The 27,942-nt window shown below is 49.7% G+C and overlaps 1 protein-coding gene across 3 annotated transcripts in view; it reads left to right on the top strand.

Moving 5' to 3' along the window:
* TEKT3 (tektin 3) overlaps window positions 1-27,631 on the top strand; it is an 84,014-nt gene extending 56,383 nt beyond the window's left edge. For 2 of the 3 annotated variants that reach the window (XM_076353613.1, XM_076353614.1), the window contains 7 exons: window positions 20,290-20,897; window positions 21,455-21,538; window positions 23,117-23,187; window positions 23,437-23,580; window positions 24,851-25,073; window positions 26,005-26,159; window positions 27,261-27,631. In XM_076353613.1, coding sequence (XP_076209728.1) covers window positions 20,319-20,897; window positions 21,455-21,538; window positions 23,117-23,187; window positions 23,437-23,580; window positions 24,851-25,073; window positions 26,005-26,159; window positions 27,261-27,477 — 1,473 coding nt within the window. In that variant the 5' untranslated portion in view covers window positions 20,290-20,318 and the 3' untranslated portion in view covers window positions 27,478-27,631. Of the gene's footprint in view, window positions 1-4,848; window positions 4,913-20,289; window positions 20,898-21,454; window positions 21,539-23,116; window positions 23,188-23,436; window positions 23,581-24,850; window positions 25,074-26,004; window positions 26,160-27,260 lie in introns of those variants that run through there. The other variant, XM_076353615.1, reaches the window with a different exon arrangement.
* The last annotated feature ends 311 nt before the right edge of the window (window positions 27,632-27,942 follow it).

Here is a 27,942-nt window from a genome sequence, read left to right as displayed (position 1 = left end):
TTGCTGCAAAATGTGGTTTTCCTAGAGGCAGTGCAGGATTGGTCCCTGCCTTGTACTCCATCCTTGTCTCCATTTTTGGGCTGGCTGGTCACCGAGCTCACCTATGCGGGCAGTGTGTCCCTTTAAGCTGGCATAGCGCTGCCGCATTTGGGCTGCACCCAAATCAACCCACCCTTGGAGAGTGGCTCCCGGTTCTCCTTTCCCTAGGATTAACACAGGAATGTCTGTCAGTAGCTGGAATAAGCTGCAGAAAACCAAACCCATGCTTAGTTCCTGCAAAAGATAAAGATTTAGCCGCAGGCTGAGAAGGAAGATCTCCCGTGGCCGGGGAAGGGGCAGAGCGGACACGTCAGTGGGATGGATGGATGGGTTGTACGGCAGGGCTGTTCCTGGAAGGCACCAGCCTGGCCTGGCTTCACTCAACCTGACCCTGACAAATGCAGCCTGATGTAATTTGCTTTTTTTTAAGTGCAAGGTCTGGATCTCGCTATTAGGGAGCTTTACAAATGGCTGAGGCTGACAGGCAGACACACAGGTCACCACTGAGCCGTCAAGCCCAGGGGAGAGCATGTAGCACATTAGCTGGTGAGAGGGTCCCAAGGCAGTGTCTCTGCTGAGCTCTGCGCCGTTGGTGCCTGGCTGGTTCGGTGATGCTCAGCGCAGGGCGCCGGGGTCTGGCATCCTCCGGCAAAATCCTGTCTGGCCCCGGCGCAGCCCAGGGGAGGGTGTGGAGCTGCCTTGCGGCTTTCCCCATCCCGTGCACTGGCTGTTGTACAGGTGCTTTTGGAAACGTCATCCTTGTTTTTTCACGGGAAGTTGGTCGTCTCGTTGCAGATGAGACCCACGTTGTCGTCACAGGCAATGGGCTGCCAGGGGTAAAATACACTTGAAAGGCAGCTTGTTTTGGAGGCGGTGAAAAAAGGTAGCTCTCTGAGTGCCAAGTAGCAATAGTTGCTGGAAGAAAAGAGCATTTTTGTTGTTGCAAAATGGCCTGTAATGCATAGGTCAGTGCGGGATGTTAGGGCCCTCATGGGAGAGGGCAAGGGCAGGAAGGGCTGTGCTGCCCTGCAGAAACAAGCCCCAAGGGCCCACCTGAGCCCTGAAGGAGACACTGAGATACGTCCTGGCACCCTCAAAAGATTTGCCCTTCTCTCTTGTCCGTGGTGTGTTTCCAACAAAGCGGTATTTGCTACTGAAAACCCTTTGAAGGCAGAGAGAGCACCGAGCACCGGCTGCTGTAGAGCAAACAAAAGTGGCGTTTTCAGTCATTGCAACTAATTAGTCTGCAGTCCCGCTCCGTTCAGAGGTGGCTTTCATCATCTTTTGTATCCTCAGGATCCCAACGTGCAGCAAATCCCCTTCACTGACTGTGCTCTTTCTGCACTCCCTTTTTTTTCCATGTCTCCTTGTGAAATCAAAGTATTCAAAAGACCTTGTGGGTGTGTATATCTATCTATATATCTATATATCCATATTTCTCATCACGTTGCATCCAGCACAGTCAAGTCACGTAAAAGGCCTATTGCGTGTTTTGTTGGTATAGAGAAGTAGAGATTTTGCCCGTCAAACCCAGCAGAAGTTAGTTATTTTTAATCCAGAGCAGCCCATGGAGAAGTGAATGGGGATGAAATTGCTCTGAGCCTCTCAGTAGCCTTTTTGTGCCAACTTTCAGGATTGGAGTATGAGGTTGGAAAAACATGGTCTCAGTTTCTGTCTTTGTTGCTTATCTGTTGGCACAGCATTTTAACATCAGCAAATAAAAGATAGGTGAGAGTGTTTTGGGGATGAGTAGGATGGGAGTATCTCAGTTATTAAAGCCACTGCAAAATTATTCTCAGTATAATTTTCCATATGAAAATGCAGGTTAATTGAACTTGAGCCATGTAGTAGAAATGTGCTGATTCCAACAACATTTTCCAGCAGCAAAAAGAAGTTGAAATATTTTGTTTGGACAGTTTCAAAACTCCAGCAGAAGCAGAATGTTTCTGTTCTGTCACTTAAATTAATTTCATGTAATGTAGGCCGTAAATTTTAATATTATATTGTCTTTATAGATTATATAATTCCACGCGCATGTAGTGCATAATTTAAGAAATGCATAGGAACGAAAGGAATAATGAAAAGAGTCACTGAAGTGAAACATTGTAATGGCCCTAAATTGATTGCTGGGAGGAAATGTTTCTTGGCAAACACAAGAATTCTAGCTTTTTATGCAGAATCAGAATCAATCTCTCCCTTAAAGTCAGGATTTCCCAAGTAATGGAAATTGCAGCTCCCAGCTAGCTCAGCGCAGGATGTAGTCTGCGTTAATTATTCATCGGAGTCAGATATAATATGAGATAACTTAGAGGAAACCTGGGATAACGCCACTGCTTTAAAGTCATGTCACATCCCCAGGCTGGCCGGGGACACGGAGCAAAGGAGGATGCCGGGCTCTCGGCGCCTGGGGATGGACAGGCTCCTCCGACGGACGGTCGTGGTCTGCTGGTGGAAGGGGCGGTGGGTGTTTCAGACCCTGCGGGGCTGGAGGACGCCGCAGCTCTGTGTGTGTCCACAGAGACCCAATTTGAATGCTACAAAACCCTGACGTGGGCTGAAGAGCCCAAGACCTCGTCGTGGCTCTTGGCTCTGCCTTGTAAAGGTTCAGCCTGCGGCTGCTAAAGCAATAACGGGGCTGCTGCTGCCAGAAGCCAGGATCAGCTTTCACTTGCTTCGTTTAGCAAAATACTGAAATCCTTATAGAGTGTGCGTGCGTGCGTACGAGTGAGGTAGCAGCAGTCCGTGCTGGTTTGCACGGGGGACCCCCGGGGAAGATGGTGGTTACTCTCCTCGGCTGAACATCGTCCAGTGATGGGGAGCACGCAGGAGGCACCTACAGCCTCAGCGTGCTCGTCCTGCACTGGGTCTCTCCAGCACCCGATGAGAAAGAGGCAAAAATTGCTGCATTGGTATTGCTGTTAGAAAGGGAAAACATGGAGGAGGGTAGGAGTGAGAGCCCAGGGCCCCCCTGGTACTGCGCAGTGCCGCGGCTTCGCTGGGGCCATGCAAGCCCTGGCTGCCACGTTGCAGGTCAGTGCTGAGCCGGCTGCGCAGGGATCGGAGGAGGCTTCTGTGGAGGAAACACAGCAGTGTGATACAGCCCCCGTGCAAATAGAGCTGCTTCCTTGGTCCAAAGCTTGCTGCCTCTAAGTTTATGCCATGTAATTTCATCTAGCTATTTCAAAGGAAGGTTTCGCTACGAGATAATTTGATTTTCTGGTGAGCACTGAGATGTTTGGGTTTGTTCCTTTCAAGCCCCTGGATCTTGGAGTCCTGTGGCTACCTCAGCATCTCAGCTGCTGTATAAAACCAGCAACCTTTCCAGGTCCTCGGGATGATAGACTTGAAAGGCGAGGTGAATACATATTACTTTATACAGTTTTCCAGAAATCTTACTGCATTGTTACCTGTGAAAAGCCACATTTATTTTGGCATTCGAGACACCTTTGAACATCTACCGTGCAGCCCTCTGGCAACCTGTAGCCCTGGGGGAAACATGCATTAGGGAGGAAATGTGCATTTCATCCTCGGTTTAAGCTTTGAGTGTTGTTATGTAGGAGGAACAGAGTTGCCTTATTGCCCCAGGATGGGGTAGGAGAGCCCGGAGGCTGCGGTGCCTCAGCCTGGGATGGCGTGGTCCAGCCTGGAGGCAAAAGCGGTCGGTGGGAATCTTTCCTCCAACCTCCTGCCCGATCTCTGCAGGGGGCAGGGGACCCGTGCTGGGGCAGCAAACACTGCCGTAAAGCAGAGAGATGTCCCCAGGGTCTGCTCCCAGCTCTGCCTGGGAGCTGCTGCTATCAGATTCACCCACTCGCAAGCAATTCCTGGTCCAGGAGTGATAATTGCATGAGAACTTTTCTCATAATTCCGCAACAAACTTGTATTCACCTTGAAAAAATAGCATCTTTTGCATCAGCAGTACCTTCCCAAAAACATTTCAAGGAGGAAAACAACTTTGGGTTTCTAATAAAGGTCTCCAACATCAGCTGAGCAGGTTTTATTTTAACTTTTCTTCTCCACAAAAGTTTCCCTTGTGTCCAAAAGCCGTTTTCTGTCAAAAAAGGTTTTGATGGAAAATATTTTACTAAATCTATTCAGAGCTGACCCAAAGCATTGCCAAGGAAGAGGGAAGGAATAAACCCCAGAGCAGCTACTTGGCACATTAAAGGAAATATCGCCCGACTTCCCAGAGCCTCAGGAGGGTGGTTGGGTGGTGCCCGCGGCTCCTGGTACATCACAGCCCCCGGTAAATGTTAAGCTAACAAATAAAACTGCATCACTCAGCAGCCAGAATATAGCCTTCAAACTGGGGTGAAGCTTTCTAAATATCTTTTGGCATGTTTTCTTTAAAGGAAGGAAGGATCTTAATTCCAGCATTCCAACCCAAAATAGACGTCTCTAAGAATAGCCCTTCCCCGTCGTGGGGCAGGATGCCATCAGGAGGAAAAAGGGTCGGGGGAAACAAGAAGTGCTTTCCCTAAATAGCCAGGCTGCAATTGCGAAGTGATGGGTTTCAACTCTGACCGCGGGTGATCGCCCCCGGAGCATCCAAGCCCATTGAGGTGGCTCAGAGCTGTCGACGGCCCCTTGGACCGGGGACCAGAGCGGCTCACCGGCTCCTTGGGTTGATGGAGCCGTTCCTTAGAGACTTGGCGGCTGCCCTGCAGTGGCTGCAGGCATGCATTGGCGTCCTCCACCCCGCTGCCGTCAGAGCCCGTCGCACGGCCGGGGAGGGTGCACACCCGCAGTGCTGCATCCCGGAGCAAGGAGAGGATGCCCCAGCCGTGCTCGGTGTGTCCTGGCAGAGAGAAGCGAAGGCGTCCCGTGGAAAAAATGAGGTTGGGTGGCGTGACCTACTGAAGTCTCTTCCACTGTGAGTTATCCTGTGATCAGGTGCTACCAAGCTGGAAGGCTTTTGTGCATGGCTGTGCGCGTCTGGGGTAGGGAGGACTCTTGTTCCCATCTCTTTTGGTTTAAAAAGTGCAATGCTGGAGTACCCCAGGCCCCACGAAGCTCAACAAGAGATTGGATGGATGGAGTCTGTAGTCCCATCCCCTTTTCCCTAGAAAATATAGGTTTGCATCATTTGAACAGTTTTGACTTTAATATTCCCCTTTTGGGGTCACATTTTCTATGCAAATATGAGGTTTAGAGAGGAATCTCAGAGCGAGAGATGAGTTTCTCATATAGCCTTATGGCCCCAGGAATTGTGGCTTTAAGAAAAATACTAATTTTCATGGAAGTCCTAATGAAACAATAAAAACTGACAGCACAGGCAGGTCCTTCCACCCTCATTTCCTTTCTTTCAATGCTGGCAGTGGAATTTTAATCTTGTTTATAAAAAACACCCTCAGATGCTAAGAGCTTAACATTGCCTGGAGGTGCAAGCTGCATCTTCCCAGTTCCTATATATTGTACCTGTTCCCGGTACATTCCTCCTAGAGCTGTGTTTGAAGCTTTTCTCTGTGCGACGTTGGTGTTGCATTTGGATTGAGCTTTTCCCCAGAAGTCAATAGTCACCTTTTCCCCTGGTGCTACTCAACACTAAATAGCACAATTCCAAGTTTTTCAGGAGCATGCGTCAGACCTTAAATATCATATCGGCTTTACAGAATCGCATCTTTAGTTTAAAAACAACATTTTGGGGGCTGCCATGTGCCTGGTGGAGGGTGTCATTTGTCTCCTAGTTCCTGTCCACAGGACAAGTGTCTCCATGTGAGCTGGTTGTGCAGACTCCCTTGGCCCAGAAACAGGCGCTTTTGGGGCAGAATCACTCCCTGCCGTGATGGTATTAAATGTAGAAGAAAGTGAATGAACTGCCTCTGCTTTTATAGCCCAGCTTTACAACTGAGATGATTTATGTATTCAGGTGGATTGAAAAATGTTGGCCTATAACCAGGCAAAACCCGCTGGGTTTGGCCAATTACTCGCTTTGTATTTTGGGCCCTTCTCAAATAAAATTCAAGGTGGGTGTAACGAAACCACAAAAACCCAAATCTGAAAGATAGCTTGCACAAAACCCTGAAGAGCCCCCAGGAGCTGAATCTCATGCTCCGGAAAGAGGGAAAAATAATAAGGTGGAAAAATGTGAGCTCCACCAGGCTGCAAACCTGAAACCCTTCGGCGCTTGTTTGCGAAAAATCAAGCCAAGGAGCCGAGCTCCTGCCAAAATTTCCGCTGCGGGAAGGGCTGGTCCAGCCCGAGCTGCCTCCTTCCTGCTGCTTGCACACACCGAGGGATAAACCCTCTGCAGAGACAAGAAAGGAAAAAACACTTCCACCGAGATACGGCTTCAAACACGCCTCCGCGAGTCCACGCCGCGCGCCCGTCGGCGGAGGAGGTCCACCCTCACCGGTGGGTCCTGGGGCTGCAGCTTTCTGCTCCACGTGGATGCAAAGGTCTCCTTTTAGTGGCACAAACGGCCCTTTGGGGCATCTTTGCTCAGGGTGCCGGTGGCGAGGGTGACGCCAGCTGGAGTTTGCTGTGCCAAAGGAATAAGTGCTGCCCTTGGAGCAGCCAAAGGTTTTTGATCCACGAGATGCTCCTGCCCTTGTTTTCAGACCCAGCTGCCAAAGCGTGTTTGGGAAAACAAGGACATGAAAGTGCCAGGTTATCTCCTTCGATTTCCACCCCTCACCTTCTTTTCTGTTTTTTTGGAATCATCTCCAGGGGATCAATCAGTTTTACCTCTATATGTCTCCCTTGCAGATCACCCAGAAGATAAAATAAAAAATCCAGGGCCAGCGCATGCGGTCAGAGGGAGCAGAGCCGTATGGCAGCGGGGCGGCCACGGCACGTACGCCCGGCTCTTGCTGTCACCAAGCCACCCACCCTTCATTTTTCCCCTGCTCTGAGCATAGTTTTATTCACCGATGCCTCTGTTGTACTCGGGAATCTCTCTGCTCTCCTGAGCTCCTGAAAAACATCCCTCCTCGCCCTCCAGGTGGGATAACGCAGTGCTCGTGGTCTCCAGCCTCACACAAGCCCATCTGCAGGCAGAGCTGTAGCCTGCAAAGCAATAGGTAAATTATTTATTTCCCAGTATTTGTGTCTCTCTTCCTTATATTTTGTCCCTGAAAGCGGGCGCGAAGGGCTTCTTCGCAACAGAGTACGTGGCCCCGCACTCCTGCGCTGGGTTTTTAGAGCTACTTAGCTCAGGATAAACATTTTTTTTGCTCTAGCCTGGAAGTCTCTTTTTAAGGAGTCGCTGCCCGTAGCTCCAGCCCCGGCAGATATTGCTGCTAAACCAGCATCGCTGAGAAACCTCCCGCAGGTCTTGCTGCGCTCAGACGAGCAGTGGCCCCGCTGAAAGCCCTGAGTTTTGTTGCTGGTTTCTCAAGCGTTACTGGTCTCTCTAGGTGCTCCCGCTTCTATAGTCGTTAGTGATTGCAGACGGTCGAGGGCAGGCACATCACGAAATCGTTTCTTGGCAAAGGGTGGGAAAATGCAAATTTCCTGGCGTACTTTTCCAGCTTTCATGATTTATTGCAAATCTCTTCTGGTTATTATTTGCTTCATTACTTTTATCTGGTTTTATCTGTTTTCATTGTTCTAAGGTGAAACCAGGGTGTTTTGTTTTGCTTCGTATAGCTGACGGGCGAAGGTAGATCGTGTTCTGGCTCGGGCTCACCAGCACCAGGGTCCCTCCTGCCCGCCCTCAGGTTCATTTGTGTGATGAGTTTCTGGGTGCGGGACATCTTTGTCCAACTCTTTCTTTCTGAGGACTGTTGGTGACGCTGGGAAAGCCCAGCCCGGCTTTCAGGTCACAGGAAAAGCTGCCGTGGAGCGGGTGCAAAACAGCAAGCAAGAGGCTGCATTGTTAGCATCAGTTACCTGTGTCCTGCTACTCGGAGAGACTTGTATCTCTGTTCGTGCTGCGTGGTATCAGGCAGAAAGCATTTATGTGCAGGTTTCTTGGTACAGGTTAGAAAAAAAAAAAAAATGGTTGAAGAACAGAATGGGTGATGTCTACCATACAGCCAGTCTGTGTTGGGTAGGGGATGAGTCCCCGCTTGCAAAATCTCTATTTAGTTGAGCAGCGAGGACTGAAGGACCTGTGCAGCAGGTACGCCACTGAGGCTCCAGCACCAGAATAGGAGCCTGGAGAAAAGGAGGCTGAGGGGAGACCTCATCGCTCTCCACAACTCCCTGAAAGGAGGTTGTAGTGAGGTGGGTGTCGGTCTCTTCTCCCAAGTAACAAGCGATAGGACAAGAGGAAATGGCCTCAAGTTGCGGCAGGGGAGGTTTAGATTGGACGTGAGGAAAAATTTCTTTACTGAAAGAGTGGTTAAGCATTGGAACAGGCTGCCCAGGGAAGTGGTTGAGTCCCCATCCCTGGACGTATTTAAAAGATGAGTAGATGAGGCGCTTAGGGACATGGTTTAGTGGGCATGGTGGTGTTGGGTTGACGGTTGGACTCGATGATCTTAGAGGTCTTTTCCAACCTCAATGATTCTATGATTCCATGAGGATACCCTCACGATTCCTCCGTGGTGTGCAGATACCTGGCATAGCTTCCCTCGTCTACCTTGGGGAGGTACCTGGACAAAGGGGCTTTGGGGTCATTGTAGATCTTTTCATGCACCAGCCAGTTGTCCGAAGGAATTTACCCCGGAGCAAACCCCTGGGGATAGGTTTTGCAGAGCTCCCTGCAGCTGCAGCAGAACAAATCCTGCTGCACACCCACAGACCAACAGAGAGGTGGCTTTGGGGAATTTGTGGCAATAAGGAGCCCTGTCCTCGGGTCGGTGGCACCTGTGTGTAAAGCACATGGGCTGTGTCTCTGGGGAGGCTGCTCATTCCCCGACTGTCTTCACCCCCCTCCGTGTCCCAGGACTGATGCAAAGCGTTTGTGCCTTGTATTATAATTGTGTAAGGCGAGATTCAGGAATAAGCCACGGGACTTAGAGGAAAACTGAGAGGCTGGCACATCACTTTTGGGGATGCAGGTGAAAATCCCAGCTGTCGACTCAAACCCCAAACCAAAATGGCCCGTAGGTGCCTTTTGGAGCAAACCTTTATGAGGGTTCAGTGTGCAGAAACCTCAATGACTTTCATCCTCTTACCTATTAGTCTGAGCGACATTCATCTCTCCAAGACATGCCAGAATTAACCTTTTACTGAAGGCTGCTCAGGAAACAATCAGAAAACACCTTTTGCTTAAACTGCTTGAAAATGTTTGCCACTTGCAGGGCACCCATTGATTCAGCCCTGCTTTTCCATTTTCTTTAGCAGGCACCGTGTACTCCATCTGGCGAAGTGGACCACAGTGTTCCAAGGATAAAAATTACATGTAATATGAGATAAAGTATCAGGCAAAATGTTTACGTAATGAAATCTTAATGATAGTTCTAAAGGTCTGCGGTGGGGCATGGCAGAAAAGAAACGCTCCTCTTGCTGGCTTGTCACAGGGGGGACAGCTGCACGACAAAAGACACTCGCAGGGGTAGGAAAAAAGGGGGTTTTATTAGGAAATTTGATCTGCCCTTTCTAGCAAAAAAAAAAATCTACCAAATGATATCAAGTAATTTAGGGGATCTAATCTGATCGCAGCTGTCTTAATTATTTGTCAGCTTTACATGGAAATGGTTTCCCTTTGTTTTGAAGTAGTAAACACCCTCCGTAATCCTCAAACCCCAGCGGCTGCTGATGTATGGAAACCAGAGCGCGATGCTGACCCAAACCACCGAGGGCCCTGAGCGTCACAGGCTGCAGCTGGGAGCGGGGCCAAATTCATCCCATACTTCGCTGGCGGATCCATCTCTGGCATCCTGGCTGGGGCTGGGACAGCTATAAGGGCCAGTCACAAATGTGGTAAGAAAGCCAAATTTTCTGAAAGGAAAAGACGGTTCAGATTCAGGCTCCAATTCCAGCCTAATGTTTGGCTAAGCGAGGTAGGCTGCTTTGTTGTCCTTATACAACAACTAAACGTAGTTGGAGTTTTTCATACCGAAATAGCTCTTAAATTACATGTACTTTATGCTTATGAGGGCTCTCAGTGGCCAAATCTGATAAAAGGAAATTTTGCCTGGAGTTAGACAATCCCTTGAGTGATCCTGAATAATAAGTGATACTGAAATGTGGAATTACTGCTTTATTTTTAGCAGAAGTAACTCCGTAGGTGATATCTTTGCAGAAGTGTTAAAATCAGTCAAGAACAATCTGGGTGGTGTTTTAAAATAAATTGTAGTCACAAGCACTTAGCGTGTTCTGTGTGTATGTTAGGGACAGACCAGCCAAGGCCGCCTGTATTTTGGAAAGTTCAAATAAAAGCAACCGGTATCTCAGTTGTTGTGTTTTGGCTGCAGTCCTCTGAGGTCCCCTGGGCAGATGTATGGGGATGGAGCAGAGCAGGTGTTCCCTCTGCTTTTTCTCGTCTGCGTACTCAAGCCTGAATAGCTGATTGTATCCTAAGCCCAACGAGGGAGAGGGCACGGGAGAAAGGATGGGGCGAGCACTGGCCAACTTCTCCCCCTGGCCTGGGGGGGGAGTCAGGTCACCGCACACCCACGTCTCACCTTGTTTATCGAGAATATTTTTCCCCTGAGCTGGCTGTATTTTTCCCGACCTGGCTGTACCACGTGTATCATAGCGGAGCCTTGCTCACGGCTCAGCTGCAGGGTGTTGCTGCTGCAGAAACAGAACGGATGCGCTCCGGGAGCTTAAATGCAACACCAAGTGGCTCCCGATGCTGCGCCCAGCAGGTTCGCTGCAACCATTCCTGCAAGGAACGTTTGCTGAGTATTTACTGAGGTAACTGTGCACTGGGAGATGTTTTTCTTTCCCCCTGAGCTGGATCAGTGCGACAGTGGGGAAGGGTACCGCAGACCTCTCCAGCCCCTCGCTAGCACCGCACTGCACTGATGGAAGTGCTTACATGGACCTCTCTCTTCTGGAGGTCCAGCAGCCTCAGGGGGGTAGCTGGTCTGTTGGGATTATTTGGTATTATTTCCCCATGTAGGCAAGCCCTACAGCCCAGGAATCAGGGGCTTTTCTGCAGCAAAGACTCGTCTCCAGTCGTGTCCTTCTGAGCGGCAGCAAAAGGCAAGCGAGGGCTTGTGCCACGGGATGGTGCAGAGGTGCGTCCCTCCTTTGCACAAGTTTTCTGCCACGGGGAAAAGTATTTATATGACCATGGAAAGAGCACCCTGGCAGTGCTGCAAGGGGAGCTGAAAAGTGAGGAGATATTTGGTTTCTTCTTCCTTTTTAAAAGCAATTTCCATGAAGGCTGGCTTTTTTTTCCAGATGAGCTTTCTGGGCAGTTCCACAGCGGGACTGCATTCAGCCTTCGCTGTTTCCTGAGGAGGCAGAAGCTGAGGTTGTTCCTATCGGCTCTGCAGACTTTGTGATCTTTTTGCTGTCTGTGAAATAGTAGCCTGAATACGATGACAGAGAAAAAAAAAAATACAATAACTCCTCTCTCCCCTTTCCAACCCAAGCCCTTGCCAAAGCAATAAAAAACTTTAAACAATAGCCAGTCATGACATAAACCAGTCCTTGAGCGGCCTGCCAAAATTCACCTCAAGAAAGCAGGTCCAAAAATAAACACTAACCTATAAAAAGCCCCACAGACTTAAAGATAGTCTTCTCATTGTGCTAATTGCTTTCACATCTGGCTCAGCAGTGAGGAGTGTATACGAGCATGGAGAGGCCACCAATAACTCACTCCAGCTAAGCGCAAAAGCATGTGCGTAGCATCAGTCACGCGAGCCATCTATTTCTAACTAAGCAGATCTCAGATGCTGGGGCTCAAATTTAAGTTTGTGTTTAAATTGCACTGAAATAATGGGGCTGGTTGTGATGTTAATAAACAGCACATGGTTAAATGCTTTCACGGGTGGGATATTTCAAGGCAAATATAGAGAAACTGGTTTCATTTCCCTTTTTCCCCCTCCATCAGTTACCGGACCACAGTGCCGTCAGCTCTGAACAGTTTTTGCCTGGCCTCCTCCTTGGAAAGAAGTCAGCCCCCGGGGTGGTCGGAAGGTTGTACCTTTGATAAATCAAGGGCTACAGCAAGATGGGACATACAAAGGAAAACTAGCTGGGGACGGTTTCGTAAGGCCTTTTCTGCGTGCCAAGGAGGTGACCCCAAAATGTGGCCTTGTGTGAACTTGGTTGGAAGAACAAAACTCCCGTCAGGCTCCTGGCAGGTCCCAGGGAGCCAGAGATGTGGTGTGATGCTCTGCATCCTCTGCTCTGGGCATGCATTCATCTTTTTTCATGCCGATGTCTAGACTTTTATATGACTGTGAATCAGTGGGTGTGCATGGGACTGTCTCCTGCTTGCTTGTACGCCTATTTGTTTGCGTAGTTGATTGAATTTTATGGTGTGAGCAACCTCTTTGCTTGTTGGATGCAATTTAAAGCACACCTCCCCTACAGCCTTGGACTTTGCAGTGGGGCCAATATAGAGCGCAAAATCCAGACCCCCCCTCTGCAAGCCCATGGTGTATTGAAGTGGCTACACGGAGGCTGTGCCTGAAATCACTGGGTTTTTTTATTTTTGATAGTTCCTTGGGCACCGCTGAGAACATCACCAGTAAATTATGCCATTTTCTGAGATGGCAATTGCTGTGATTACATGAGTTATCTGTGTCTTAACCTTGTGGATGCGCAGAGCAGCCTGCCCTGAGCGTCTGTGGTTTGGTGGTTGTGACTCATCATCAGAGCTCAAGGAGGGATTTGTAATGATTTATTCATGCCATGTTTATTGTTTGGAAAGCTCAATCAAACGCTACGATGGTTAGAATGAATAATTCATCTGCCAGTCTACTTTTTGATCTCTTTATTGGTTTTTCCCTTCGTAAGAGCCTCATGGTCGGAGGTGAAGATTACCTTAGTCCAGAGGTAATTTTCCACGCTTGATATCTTTGGAACCCAAAACTTCAAGAGTAGATTTTCAGTAGGTCTGGCCTTGCTGAAGGACTAGGGGTGTTTTCAAGATAGTACGGGTTCATCTGCCCTGGGTCAGTTAGACGTCCAAGTCCAGGTATTGCTCTGAGCATCTCTGATGGGACACAAAAGAAATGTACCTTCCCTTGCACCGTTTGCATAATCCTAAAAAAAACCACCTAAGATAGTTCAGATAATGGCCTCTGGAGAGGCCCATTTTTTCCTACTGACTGTAAAGGAAAATTATTTAGGTTGCAATGTCTAAACTTAGGTGAGGTGACTCCCATTCAGCATGTCCCCCACGGGCCAAACTGGGGCAAGTGGCCTGCTATTGCATGTCATGTGTAGCTCCTGAGCTCCAGGGCGATTTTGTGTGAGGACAGAGGTATGTCAGCGTAAAACGGCATTTGCGTCTCCACACAGCGGGTCTCGCTGGTTTAACTCTATCATTTTCCCAGTGCCTTTGAGAAATTGGGTGAAATGTCTTCCTGTAGACAGGAGCCGGTCCCTCGGCTCTGAGGCAAGGCTGGAGGTGGGACGTGCTCACTCCATCAGGACGAGGGTACGAGAGGGGTGGGAATGGCCACCCCTGCCTTTGCACCAGGGTAATGAGGGGGTGGTGGGCAGGACAGGCCAGAGGTTTTGCTTTGCCTCCCCTCGCTGCAGCCTGCCCTTGTCCGCTTGCAGTTTGCTCAAACGTATCCCCTGAGTTTATTGATAGAAAAGTCAGGGTGGAAAAGGAGATGTGAACTTTGTCAGAAAACGCAGGTTCTGGGAAAACAATCGCTAACCCCCTCAAGAATGTTAAAAAAAAAAAAAAGCACGTGAAACACATACATAAGGAATGATTCACTTGCGTAACTGTCACTGATTTGTGCAAAATATTTGGATTGTTGCTCGTGCCTCTTTCAGGGCAACAGGATACCTACAGCACGCTTCCACCGCAGAGAAAGGAAAGGTTTCACAACACGCGTTTTTAACAGTTTTTCTATGAATAGCTCCTGTGTCAGAACTGAGCGCAGGAGGGGACTGCACATGCTGACGTGCTGACAACGCGAGGTGGTTTCTCAAGCCCTCGCCAACACGTGCAGAGAGTCCCCAGCTGCATTGCAGCATTAACTGTGGGCTGATTCTTCCCCACCTTACGCTACATTTACTCCAGTACAGGCTCATGGACATCCCAGAGGTCATCCCATGTTAAACCAGAGCAAGGGAGAGGAGTCCTGCTGCGGCAACCTGTTGATGGGCTGCGTTTTTGTAGCCATTTAAGGATACCAAGGAAGTGACTCAAATGAGTTGGAATTAACCATAAATTTGAATTTGGCGTTGCCCCTTATTTATACGAGGGTATTTGCCCTGCTGGGGCTCAGCTGTCCGCCTGCAGAAGACAGCCAGTGCCTGCCAGCAGATTGGGACGCTGGGTTTTCTAAGTAGTCCGGCCAGCAGGATGGTGGCACTTCCAGGTGCTGCACGGGGCCGTGGAGGAGCCGGCACAAACACTTGAGCTTCTCCAACCGTGGAAAAAAGGGCACAAGCTCTTCAAGGGGCTGTTGGCAGAGGAAGGGAGAGCCCCAGATGATCTCTGGCGGCTGCCCGTGTCCAAAGCTGGCTCTTTCTCCTTGCCAACCTGCTCAGCCTCCTCCCTCCCTCCTCCAGGTTCCGTGTCCAGCCCCCCCAGCCGCCCTCCTGCTAGTCCCAGCCCCCAGTGTGGCAGCGGGGGGCTCACTGACGGCCGTAACCATCTTTTTCCACTGGCCACATGCAGAGATCAAAGCAGCCCAGGCCTCACCTCGAGAGTCCTTGGCCCTCCGTGTTTTATGGTCAACTCAATTTTCACCAGAATGTGGGAAACCCAGTAAAACCCTGGAAAGTCTCACGCGTTTCCTGGCCAGGTGGAGCCTGCCGCAGGACCGTGCCAGCGGCTGCAGCTGCGCGTGCAGCTCGTCCCTAAGAGCCAGCCTTGGTTTCATAAATAGATAAAATCTCGAAGCCTGTTTGAATCCCTAAAGTAGTCCTGGGCCAGACGGGAGCGTGTGCTGCCTGCGAGCATCCTTGTCCTTCGGCGTGACAGCACAAGGATGCACCACACACAGTTTAATTTTTTTTAATTCTCCCATGAATTAAGGCAACTTTTGAAAATTATTCTGCTATTGAATGGACAGTTGATCCCTTTCAGGCAGGTACGGTGTTTATAGGAGAGAGAGGAATATTCAAAAGTGGTGTAAAACTCTGTGACTGGGCAATGTTATGGGTACATGTAGACTCATGACGGATGCTATAAAAGATCTGGATCTGGGTATTTTCAGAAGGATAGCTTATGATGCAGCGTAATGCTATATTAATAGACAGCGAGAATGTAGAGCTGCGACAGAAAGATTGACAGCTTTTGGCAGTAGATTTTGTACTTAGGCATCTAAACATATCCCTTGAAATTCCAGTTTAGTCAAACAGGCGAACCTGGGCTGATGTGCTAAAGATTGGCACCCCTGTTTAATACCAGCCTCGCGTTGTCACCCTTGTTTTTCTTGTTTGATTCTGAGCTAAAATGGTCGAGACTTTGGGACAAACTCTGTTCTCAAGCATCCATCAAAACTGGATATGCCCTGCCAGAGCTGGGGTGGTAGTTTTGTAATTTTAGTGGATTTACTGCTGTTGGAGTTGTAGTCACAATTAAGGGACATGGTTTAATTACTTGAGTAAGTGAAGGTGATGTGAACAGTCCACTTAATTTGGTGTGGTACCCAGAGCACGAGGGATTTGGGGACCATTTACTGCATGCAGTTGATAACTTCTTGCTCGAGAGTCACATAGCTTGTTTTACCCGTGCCAGTTTTCTGTGCCTTTGCAGCTTTTTAGGTACGTCATTAGCCCTCACTTGAAAAGCCACTCCAGACGCTACGGCGGGGCCAAAGCTTCATTGATTTTGATGTCCCCTGCTGTCCCTCTGCATCGCAGTGCTCATGGGTGCTTCCCCAGAAAGTCCCTGGTCTGTGTGCTTTGCAGAGCACCCGTGGGCCATTTACAGTATTATCTAATTATTATTGCTTAATTTAGCAAATACTTCAAAAATGGTGTGGTTATCTACAACAATTAGCGGTGTCCTTCGTCGTGCAGTGATTCATCTGAACAAAATTAGCTTTGGTCAGGGAGTGAGAGCAAGTGTAGATGGAGGCTGGGAGCGTGCGAGGACCAGAGAGCAGGGCTGGTCCAAGGGCGTGTGCGTGTCCTGCCGAGGGGCAGAGGTTGGCTTGCTTTAGTTGAAATTAATTTATCTCGTTTAGCTACAGAAAAGCAACTTGTGTGCTGAGCCTTTTATTTCAGTTTGATTAAGTTGATTCTTCACCCGGCTAAAGCAAGACGTGTGTTTAAAGTGAAATCAAAGCGTGCTAAACTTTGTATACATGGAACAGTTTGAGTTATCTTTTATGTCAGATCTTTGGCAGCAGAGGCATGGCTTTCTCGCGGAGGCCAGCTCCGTGTGTGTGCACAGAACGCAGGAGCGGTGGGGCAGGGTGTCACCACACTCACGAGAAGCTGTAAAACGTTTTGGTGCAGTCTCAGTCTGCAGATGCAATAGCTGGGAAAACAAGAAGAAACTGAAAAAGGCTGTGATAATGCAGATGTATCGGCTTGAATATTTGATGAACCATCCGCATTGCTGACGGTTAATCCAAAGCGGTAAAATGAAGTAAATGAAAATGTTTCCTCTGGATAAAGTGGGACACAGAGGTCCTCACAGCAGGCTTGGTGGGCATTTTCAAAAGTTGGAGAAAAACCTCCTTGGGTTAGCCAGAGCGGCTGTGCTAACCGCCGGCACTACCGGGCTCCTCCTCTTTCAGTGCCTTTTCTCAGTTTAAAGCCTGAAATAACTGGGAAAGGGCCCTCTCCCAGGAAACATTCCCCATGTCACTGGGTGATTGGTGCACGATGCCACGGTGCTGTGTGAGACTGTGCCGTGGTGGGGCTCCCGGGGTCACCGTGCATCTCCTCACCTGGGGTGCCGTCACCCCCACCCCGGTGTACCCCTGCCTGCCCCAGAGAGGCCTCCGCTCGGCCACGGGGCTGGCCTGGGAGCACCAGTGCTGGCACCGGGTTGCCCAGTGAGGACACTGGTTTGCCCATGGGTAGCACTTGGTTGCCCAGGGGTGGCACTAGGGTGCCCAAGGGCTGTACTGGGTTGCCCATCGAGGACGCGGGGGGGTTGTCCAGGGACAGGATCAAGCTGCCCAGCAAAGGCACTAAGTTATACAGAGTCTGCACTGAGTTGCCCAGGGGTGGCACGGGGTTGCCCACCGAGGGCACTGAGTTCATAGGATCATAGAATGTCTCAAGTTGGAAGGGATCCATAAGGATCATCATGTCCAACTCCCTGCTCCTTGCAGGATTACCTAAAACTAAATCATACGACTAAGAGCGTTGTCCAGCTGCTCAACAGTTGCCCAACAGCTGCACCTGGTTGCCCAGGGGCTGCACAAAGTTGCCCAGTGAGGGCAGTAGGTTGTCCAGGGCAGGAACTAGGAAGCCATGTGAGGGTATTTTCTTGCCCAGGGGTGTCACCGGGTTGCCTATTGAGAGCACTGGGTTGCCCAAAGTCTGCATCAGGTTGCCATAGCGGCTGCAGGGAGTTGCCCGGGCAGAACCCTGAGAACCCTGCGCCCGTGGCAACGCTCCCCTGGTCCTGTGTCACTGACACAGCACCGGGGATGCTGCAGCACCTGCCGGTGCTGCCACCAAGCCCGACAGCACAGCGGCGAGTAGCAGCCTTCCCGGGCACCCCCACACCCCCAGAGCACACCCCACACCCAGGCAGCTAAGGGTGAGTATGTACTTCAAGTGGGAGGGGAGGACTAAAAAAGCAGGTATTTCTCCTAATCACCCCTAATATCTCTTATATCATCCAAATGTACCCAAACTAAGTGGTCAGGGGCTCCAGTTGTATGACCAAGTTCAGGGGTGGCAGAAAGTGTCAACCTGGGATGGCTTATCCCGAGGGGGATGCAGGGGTATTTATTTCAGCTGGAAATGCAGGGAAAGGTAACCCCCGTCCATTCCCAAGTTTTTTTCCTCCCTTTCTTAAATGTCTGTCAGTATCTGAAAGGGAGTAACTTATTTGCAGGGGTGGGAGCCAGGAAAGCCATCTCCCACCCTCTGAATGCTGTTTCTCAGGTATAAATAAGTGGCAGAGAGCTAGGGAAAGTGCAGTCGTTTATCCCTAGCAGGGACAAAAGGGCTGAAGTGACTGGTTTGTGGGAACCGGCACACACAGTGGTTTTTGTTGGACCTGAGCACAGACATTTCGTCCTCGGTTCTGCCAAACTGGCTCGGAGGGTCGTGTTTGCAAAAGTTTTTTTGCTAAATTTGAGGGTGTGATTTTCCCGCTGCCTGTCCCACAGCCTCTTCGGCCAGGCTGGATCCTGGGGCGAGACTCGGTGCCCGCAGCTATGCTGCTTTCAAGTCAGGTACTGGGGCAGCCCATGCCAGCATGGCCAAAATTGGGCAAAGCTTGAAAATACAGTCCTCAAAGTTCAATGATTTCCCAGCTGCAAGCTGTGCACTTTTCCCCTCTGACTCATCCCTATTTTTCTCCGATTTGCCCTAGCTAAAGGACCTGTTATTCTCCTGCATTCGCTATTTATTTAATAGCTGCATTTTGAGACACTGTCCATCTGAATGCATCAAACCGTTACAGGCACGGGTGACACAAAAAGTCTCTTAGGTCACCTGTCCCCATAGCTAGATGTTGGAAAACGTGCAGTTTAACGAATTGTGTGGTCTGCTCATCACCTGGCGCAAACGGGCACGGCTCCGAGAGAGTCAATGGGCTGTGAGCGTCTGGCATTAAAGAGGGTTACCACGGGTGTACAGTAACAGCAGCTCACAGGCAGAGCCTGCCTGTCTCCGTGTGCCTCCCATCAATTGCCTTTCAAGCTTTCCAGTAGGAAACCATGACTCCTCGGTCCTGCCCTTGTGTAGAGAGAGGCGTTCCTTGTTGCAGAGGTGACTAAAATGAAAGAAACTCTCTTTCCCAAGGGTTTTATGGTTTTAAAAATAAGTCAGCCTCTCTCAGCTCGCCTACACATGCAAATTGATCAGGGTAGCCCAGGAGGAGCAATTAAACCTCGAGTCATGTGATTGCTTGTGTGGACGCTTTGTTCTAGAATAAAAGCAAGTTTATTTCGTGCAAACATCCCATTTTTAAAGGAATAAAGTTGATTTCATGCTGTCATAAATGAGATTTAGCACATGCTTCATGTCAAACCCCACTCCCATCCAGGGATCTTGCAGTGCACTGGTGTCCTAATCTTTCACTGGGGCTCTGAGTCAGGTTGGGAGCAGTGGGCTGGGACGGTGTTAGGGGAAGGACACGTCCCTGCAACGCTGCAGCTGGCTACAACAGCCATAGGGACTTATTCCTGCCAGTGGGTGACACTTGTAACCTTCCAAGAGCTTCATACCGAGCACAACATACCCTCCTGAGTGCCCTCAGATTAGGTGTGTTAGGTACATTTGGTGGCCTTCTGCATTATGTTACTGACAACCTCAATCTGAAAAGAGCAATAGCATCTGCAGTGCTGTATGCAGTTATTAGTAGCAAAATCTGCCTGTGTGGCCATTCCTCCTAGGGTTACTGCAAGGCTGGCGTTTACGAGCTGCTCTGAAAAGACACTGTGGGATATCTCCTTTCCAAGCGCATTTATTTTACATCGGGTGAGCCATAGGCTTTTTTTTCCTTTGCAAGTCAAGAGATGGCTGTTCTTTTTAGGTTGAAATAGGTGGGGGTTTTTCAAATTTGTATGTAGTCCTGCAAAGCTCAGCTCACCTGCAGCCTCGTCACTCGAGCATTTAATGTAAGTGAAGATAGAGATGATGAGGATGGAGTCCCTCGCACACAAAGTGTGCTGGGTTGGTAGCAGCTGTGTGTCCAAAGCTATTGGGGCCGGTAATGGAACTTTTAAAGAGAAAATTACATCTGGAGTACTATAAGATCAGCAGATATGCCGGCCAAAAGAAACACGAACAGCAGAGAATCAGCAACTACAGTTTCACTGGATTGACAGATTTAAGGAAAATGAAGGCATAACATCTGTCATTCTCCTTAGCAGCCATGATTTGTTTCTCTCCACATCTCAAGACCTGACGCTAGATACTAACAACAAAGTCAAACCCTTATATATACAAATGCTTGGGATGCTGTCAGAAGGGATTTGCTTTCGAGAGTTTTAGGCCTGTACAGGCGATGTGTGGGTGCTGTGTGCATCGCTGTTTGTATTATAAGTTGCATGTGTCGCTGTAAGAAATAACGCAAGTGCAGGAGCTTACTGAGTGAGGTTGTCACCTTCTGTCTCCTTTGTGCAGGACACGTACCTGAATAGCAGCATTCAAAAATGGAGCTGGTTGGTTCTCCCTTAACAGCAACGTACGCCCATCCAAGATCAACACCTACCAAGTTTCTGCCTGCCATCAGCACCATGGCTTCAAGCTATAAGAACCGTTTTCCTTACTACCCCTTGCGTCAGAGCTTCAGCCTCCCCTGGATGCCCAGCGCCTACTATAAAGCAGCTGCCATCAACCCAACTTTGGCTCCCTTTTCCAAAAGCTCCCAGGGGTTAACCTCCAGCAAGATGCTTCCTTTTGTTTCCAACAGAACAAACCTCTTCACCTGGTACACCCCTGACGACTGGTACAGGTCCAACCTGACCAACTACAAAGAGTCGGAGGTGTCCCGGCACAACGCAGAGCGTCTGAGAGTCGATACCTCCCGCATGATTCAGGATAAATATCAGCAGACAAAGAAAACACAACTAGAAAGCACCAAAAACCTGGGAGAACGTGTCAATGATATTGAATTTTGGAGATCGGAACTCTGCCATGAGCTGGATGAGATGATGGGGGAGACCAACGCACTCACAGACATGAAGAAAAGACTGGAAAGAGCCTTGGCCGAGACAGAGGCCCCTCTCCAGGTAAGCACCGTGTCCAGTGGGCTACAAGCTGTAGCCTACTGCTGAAACATCTGCAGCCATTCAGACGTCTAATTAAGTTTCATTACAGCTCTGTAACATCTAGAAAGTTTTTATTAAGAGACCATTAGTTAAGTTAGTAATAAACAAATCCCTTGCCATCTGCTGCATTCCCTCTCAGCACATGCTGAGCACATCAGAACAGTATTTGCTTAACCAAATATTTTTATAAGCGGTATACCCAAAATCCTGGTTTGGGAGACAAAAGCCCATGTCTTACTACGAGGCTCTGGCAAGGTCAGCATCAAGCCTGACACAGGTCCCTGCATTCAGCTGTGGTTGCACCAGGGACACGTGTGCTCCCTCATGTTGATTTAATGCTGATGTTGCAGCTCGGCTGCTCGTTGTCAGCTAAACCAGCTGCCCTGGGCACTTTTTTCCCCGTGCTGCTCTCTCTGTGCCCACCTATAATTTCTTTTCTCTTACATTACTTGAGATGGGGACCATCCCTATAGGGAACCCTGCCCCTGCAGCCAGCAGTGATGGCATGTCCCCAACAGGTTGCTCAGGAGTGCTTGCTTCACCGGGAGAAGAGGATGGGCATCGACCTAGTCCATGACAACGTGGAGAAACAGCTCTTCACAGTAAGTTTGGGCAACATAGATCATGTGTTAAAGCTATTTTTACCTCAACTGCCCTAAACAGGTTTTGCAGCTCTGTTCCCTAACTGGCTCCTTAGTGCTGGTGAGGTGCTAAACTCCTCAAACCCCCAAAACCTGCTGGGCCAGGGGACGTTCCCCCACGCAGGAGCATGCCCATGTGGTGTGGGTAAGACTTGCCCTTACAGAGAAAGGAATAGCTGAAAATCAGCTGTGTGTTTGTGTGGCATATCAGGGCCCTCTGTCCCTCTTCAAGCAGTTTGTGAGACTGTCCTGCCTTTCAGAGCCCCCCTGGAACAAGATCTATACGTATCTATACCACATACACACGATATAGCTATATATCTATATCACATGCATGTATCTATATATATATATCACATGCAGATTTGGAGAAGGCAGCACATGCCTGACAGCTTGTCTGGTTTTCCCAACTATATTAGTTGGTCTAATAAAAGATATTACATCTACCTCCAGCTTTGCTTTGCTCAGAGCAGCGAGGCCGCAGTAGGACTGCCACGATGTGTGCTTAGGCAATGTATTTTATAGGAATCATAAAAACGTGCACTCCTGCCTGCCTTTATACAGTCTGCTTTAAATTATGAACAAAAAGCAAACGCGACGAGAGTCGGCACAGAAGATGGGATCCTAACGCAGGGTACAGTGACATACAATCACAGCAAAGGCATCGTGAAACTGGGAAGGAAATCGCAGCCCCTGGGACTGTGAAGCCACTGCTCCGTTAGAATATTTTTTCTTATGAGTCAGGCCCTAAAAAATTAGATTAGTTTAAAGGTCATGAGATTTTAGGAAAATAATCAGAGCTGGTATCTCCATAATGGCATTTTGGATTTTAAGTGTTTAGGACACATTTAGGCTGTCCTTTTCAGTTGGCTCCTGCAGACAGGAGGGCTTAAAAATTACTGGATTTGAAGCACTAATCACCTGCCCCCAGTAGCTGGGGCTTCACAAACGTAACAGATTTGTGTTGAAGTCAAGTGAGCTGAGAGCAACACGTGCCTTCCTCCTGTGGAGCTGAATGTTTCTTAGAAACGCCTGGGGATTTACACCAAAGTAAAGCCCATCTCCTCTTGTACCATATGGATGGGATTTTTCCTGGGGAGGAGAACATTTTGGGAGCAAAAAGGGCAGATGCTGATTTGGGAATGGGGGTGTGTAGCGCTGCTGGTCCAGGGAACCACTATGCCTGTTCATACCAGGTCAGGATCTGTCCCTGTCCATGCAGTAGAACTAACCAGCACTTGACACTGATGTCAAGATGAAAAAACACTTATCAACCCACCCTGAAAGGGAATGCAAAGGCCACGGCTGCGGCCACAGCACCCTTCTGTCCCAGCTCGGTCGCTGCACGCAGGCTCAGCTGCACAAGCGAGTGCGCTGGGGTTGGGGGGCACTTTCTCCACTCCCTGCCTGTTTGCTTTGGGCAGAAAGACAAGCAGGCAAGTTCTTGCTGTGTGCAGGGTTGGAGAGGTCCGAGGGGACGAGTGTGACCACGATGATTGAGTGTGGACACTGACAGGGTCATGTTTTGCCTTTGCCCAGGAAGTCGATGTCATCAGGTCATGCCAGGAGAGGATGCAGCAGTGCCTGGATACGGCGAAAGCCCAGCTCGCGTAAGGAGGAGCTCCTTATCTCATGCCGTAGGGCTGATGTGCATTTGCAGTTGTGATGTCAACCCCCAGCAGACCCCCACCTCTACCCGCACCCCGCAGGTGGAAAACCCATGCAGGCTCCATGGGAAGCGGGCAGTGATGCTCGTGGGAGGACATAGCTGCCTGGGCAGGAGCTGCAGGGAAGCGGGATGGGGAGGAAGCCGTTCCACCCATACATCTCCACCGATGGCTGTTGCTTGTGTGTTGAAGGTCCAACAGGGTGGCCCAGCATGAGCTGGAGAGGGACCTGGTCAACAAGCAGGCGGCCCACCGCATCGACGACAAGTGCCACCACCTGAGGAACACCTCCGACGGCATCAGCTACTACCGAGGGGTGGAGCGGGTCGATGCCACGTGAGTGCATGCCGGGCGGCACGTGAGCACTGAGCCTTCCCCGGGATGCACGGTGCCTCTCCCTGGCAGGGAGCTGGTTGTCCCCAGCCCACTCTAAAGGCGTGTGTCCCTGCATGGCACATCCATCCTGCCTGGAGACGCCCACCTCGGAGGGGCCATTTCTCTCCGCTCACCATAAAGGGAGCACAACTCTCTGCTTTCAGCTGGATGCCAAACATCCAGAGGGTGAAAACAAGTCCCACCAAATTAAACATTATATCAGAGTTCAAAGATCAGCCTGAAAATGAATTCAGTTCAGCACCTCTGCACAGCTCATTAAGTTTATGCATATTTTCAATGATGTGTCAGTGCTCGCCTGAGTGCTCTTCATTGACATAAAGTCTGAGGGGTTCACCCCAGCATGGAGAGGGCCTGTCAGGGAGCCGAAATGACACAGAAGATAAAGAAATAGAGAGCATGGTCCTGGGATAGAGTTCAGCTGCTTTCGGATGTCAGGAATTCAGCTCGGGGTCTACAGTAAATGAATGGTGACCTAAACCAGCTCTCGCAGAGATGTGCCCTAAGTGGCAAAGGGCTAAGGGAATAAATCTGCTTCTCACACAGACGCATGCAGTTTATGGAGGGGCATAGATTGATTCAATTTTTCTAATGTTTGAATAATTATTCACAGTAGAGCTCAGACATATTTAGACAGGCAAATGAATTGCAAAGGATTGATGCTAAAATTCAGAGGGGGGTAAAATGTGCCGAGGATCAGCATGTTTTAAATGGAGCTTATGTGGTATTTAAGTCTTTTGTTGACCTTGTTCTGGACTACTGCACAGGCGTGAACTTCATCCTGAATGCACACATAGGGAATCGAATATTATCTAATGCTCGTTCAGTTTAGTATGAAACTGAGATAAGTTATGAGCAAAATGAATTGACTGCAATCTGTGCGTTGTCATGAAGCTGTGAATCACTTGGCACTTAAATGCCTCAAACGTGTAAATGTGGGGTCTGATTAAAATCTCTATTTTTTCTGGGTAAATCTTTTGTTCGTCTGAGCTTTCATAAGTATCATAGTTGTCTTCATGAACATGTCTTCATTTGATAAGCATTACTGAACAAAGGGTGTCCAGATGTTTCACTTTCATGTGGTCAAATTAAGAGCGTAGATTCCCATTAAGGCTGTGCTTAATCCACGCTGCTCCCCGGCAGGGGCCATGCCTGCCCACGTCCATCTTCAGCAGCACGGGCTTACCGAGGGCCTCTCCTTTCTCCCCCGCAGGATCTCGGTGCCGGAGTCGTGGGCCAAGTTCACGGACGACAACATCCTCTGCTCCCAGAGCGAACGGGCGGCCTCCGCCAAGCTGCGGGACAACATCGAAAACCTGCTGGTGGTGACGGCCAACGAGATGTGGCGCCAGTTCAATGGGGTGAACGTCGCCTTCACCAACCGCATCGCCGAGACAGCCGACGCCAAGAGCAAGATTCAGACCCACCTGGCCAAGGTAGCCCGACCCCCTCCCTTTCGGTGTGACGCTGTCACTTCCCCGTGACACCTCCGCAGTGGGACCCTCCACGCAGACCTGGCCCAAGCAGAGGAACGGTCGCCGCAAGAAGCTGGTTATAGTATCATTTTCTGTTTGAAACTCAAAGCACTTGGGACTTTCTTCTTGGAGCAGGATGAGTTGGCGCTGAAATTTCATCTCAAGGGATACTGTGTTTTGCTAGTGCCGTCCCAGCTGACAGCCTGGCAGCGCAGGGATTTCCAGCAGAAAACGCCAATGCTGGTTGCATCTCCTGGTAGTTACTTCAGAAGCGCTGGCTGCCCTGCAGAAAGTCTTTGCTGGGCCTCTGCTGGGGTGCCTGGCGGGGAGTTTGCAGGCTCGCTTCTCCTCCAAGGACATGCTTTCAGTCTCAGTGCTCTGTGTTTGCTGCACGTATGGTATCCGTGTGTTTGCCCTGCCAAGCAGAGATCAGTGACGGGCACCTGGCTTGGACTGGAGGGTCTCATGGAAAGCTTCCTGAAGAGTGCTCGACACAGTATTGATTAAGTGAGCGGAGACTGGGCTTGCAGCACTGCGGGCTGATGCCACATCCTTAAATGAGGATCCATTAAAAACCTTCTCTCTATTAGTTGCTATTGACGGATGATCAGTTCCTGCAAGCAGTAATTTTGGGAAGCTTGTAATTCAATACATCCGTCACTGCTCCAAAACCTCCTCTGATGTGAGAGCAACAGCAAAGGGAGGCTTTTCCCTGAAGAGAAATTGCCGCTGGATCTGTGCCTTGACATGTGGCAGAGTGACAGTGGTCTGAGCCCAGGGTCTGCTTATTAAACTTGTTTTTTTCTGCAGACAGACAGGAGAAAAGGGAAATGATGTGGTCACTTGAGAATATATTTTTTTAATTTATGCGTGTGTTTCTTTTTCACACCAGACACTGCAGGAAATCTTCCAGATCGAGATGAACATAGAAGCCATCCGAAAAGCCATTAGGGACAAAGGGCCTCCATTAAAAGTGGCTCAGACCCGGCTGGACGAGCGCACGCGGAGACCAAACGTGGAGCTGTGCCGGGACACTGCCCAGCTCCGGTAAGGCAGGAGCGCAGGGCCCGCAGGGTCCTCGAGGAGTCACGGGTGGTAGCACTCAGGAGCATCACTGGATGACAAAATTAATCTTTTTTTTTTTTCCTAAATAGTCCTTCCATAAGTGCGCTGATATAATCAAAAGCAATGAGCAGGTGTCTCAGCCTTTGGGTGCTGGGAGAGCTCTGCACCCACGAAGGGGGCTGTACACTGTGGCCGGGTACAGCCCGATGCCACCCCATGAGGGGCTGGATTTTTCCCACTTGGGTAAACCTCGTCTTCTCTCCTGCCTGCTTCCCGGCGGTTGGATGTGCTGTTTTGATGGATAAGGCCTTTACTCTCCGACAGGCTCGTGTTGAGAGCACTTAGCTCCTTCCTTTTTGGTAACTGCAAGAAAAGGTGCGCCATATGGAGAAGCAGTAAGGGCTGTCCTCTCCTCCCCTCCCCTGGGGACACTGTAAATCCTTTCCAAGGACATAGTGAGCTCTTTGGGATTGCACCCCAAGGGGCTGTGGAGGAGCAGGCTGCCCTGAGTGCCCAGCAGCACCCCCTGCGAGGCACCCCGCACCTCACACCTCCTCCTGGGAGCCCTCTGGGCATGACTCCATGTGAAGCCTTTTAAAAGCAATTTAAACCCAGCCCCAGAACCTGTTTAGCATCTCGCACGCCATTGTTTTTTCCATCCTCCACTTGTTTCACATTCACTTTCAACCTCTCCCAGCTGTCCTGTTTTGCTGTGTGTGCATCCGTGGGTGTGTGGAGGACCCCTGCACGGGGAAATCCAGGAGGGTGAACCAACAAACCCGCAAAACCAAACGGGAACTTGAAACCACAGTTGCTCATCCCTCTTCTCAGTGGCACGAGCTGCTCTGGGAGATGCGGCTGAGCATTGCCGAAGCCTTAGAGCAGACTTAAGCATGCCTCCCCGCTGAGGTCCGGAGGAGCTCTGCCCTCAGCTTTCCCATGCATCTGCCAGAAACGGGGGGTCCAAGTTAGTCTGAGCACGCTGAAGGGGGAAATCCTGTGCCCAAAAGGCCCGTCAGCAACACCATGCTAGAAACCACCCCATGATGGGACTGTTAATGGGGGTTTCTTGCTGTTTTCCAGCCTTGTCAACGAGGTCCACGAAATCGATGAGATGATCCAGAGCCTTCAGCAGCGGCTGAGGGATGCTGAGGACACGCTGCAAATGCTGGTTCGTGCCAAGTCGGTCTTGGAACATGACCTGGCCGTCAAAGCCAACTCGCTCTTCATCGACCAGGAGAAGTGCATGGGGATGCGCAAGACCTTTCCCAGCACCGTGCGGCTGGTGGGTTATGTTTAGGCTGGGCTCAGCTGAACTCACGGTATCTGTTGCGGGAGGTATTCCCAGTTTTGCTTGGATGCATTCCCAGTTTTGCTAAGATGCTTTGAAAATACACGATTAGACTTTCAGTTCCCGACGAAAGCCCTGAGTAGAAATTAAACAATCACTTTGTGTGTAACATGGTCTACCAGGATTTTTTTTTTCTCCTTTTTTTTTTCTCTTTCCACTGCTCTTTCACAGTGTGCCAGAGAGTAGCTGAAAATACCTCGTGTGCGACTAAGAGTAAATCCACCCATGGGGATTCATTCCTACCCTTTTAATCTGTGATTTTAGGAGAAAAACTGTCGTGTCTTCCTCCTTTTGAGTCTGTCTGATGTGGAAAAGCACAAGGGGAAGTAAAGTCAGTTGTTAGAGTAATTAGCTGTTGAAATCCATAATGTATTTTTAATGGTGCAGCAGAAGAAACACAAACTAACCCGTAAA

Source organism: Aptenodytes patagonicus, chromosome 16, assembly GCF_965638725.1.
Source record: "Aptenodytes patagonicus chromosome 16, bAptPat1.pri.cur, whole genome shotgun sequence".
Lineage (NCBI taxonomy): Eukaryota > Metazoa > Chordata > Aves > Sphenisciformes > Spheniscidae > Aptenodytes > Aptenodytes patagonicus.
The sequence above is the reverse complement of the archived record's forward strand: the minus strand, read 5'-3'. Positions and strand labels throughout refer to the sequence as shown.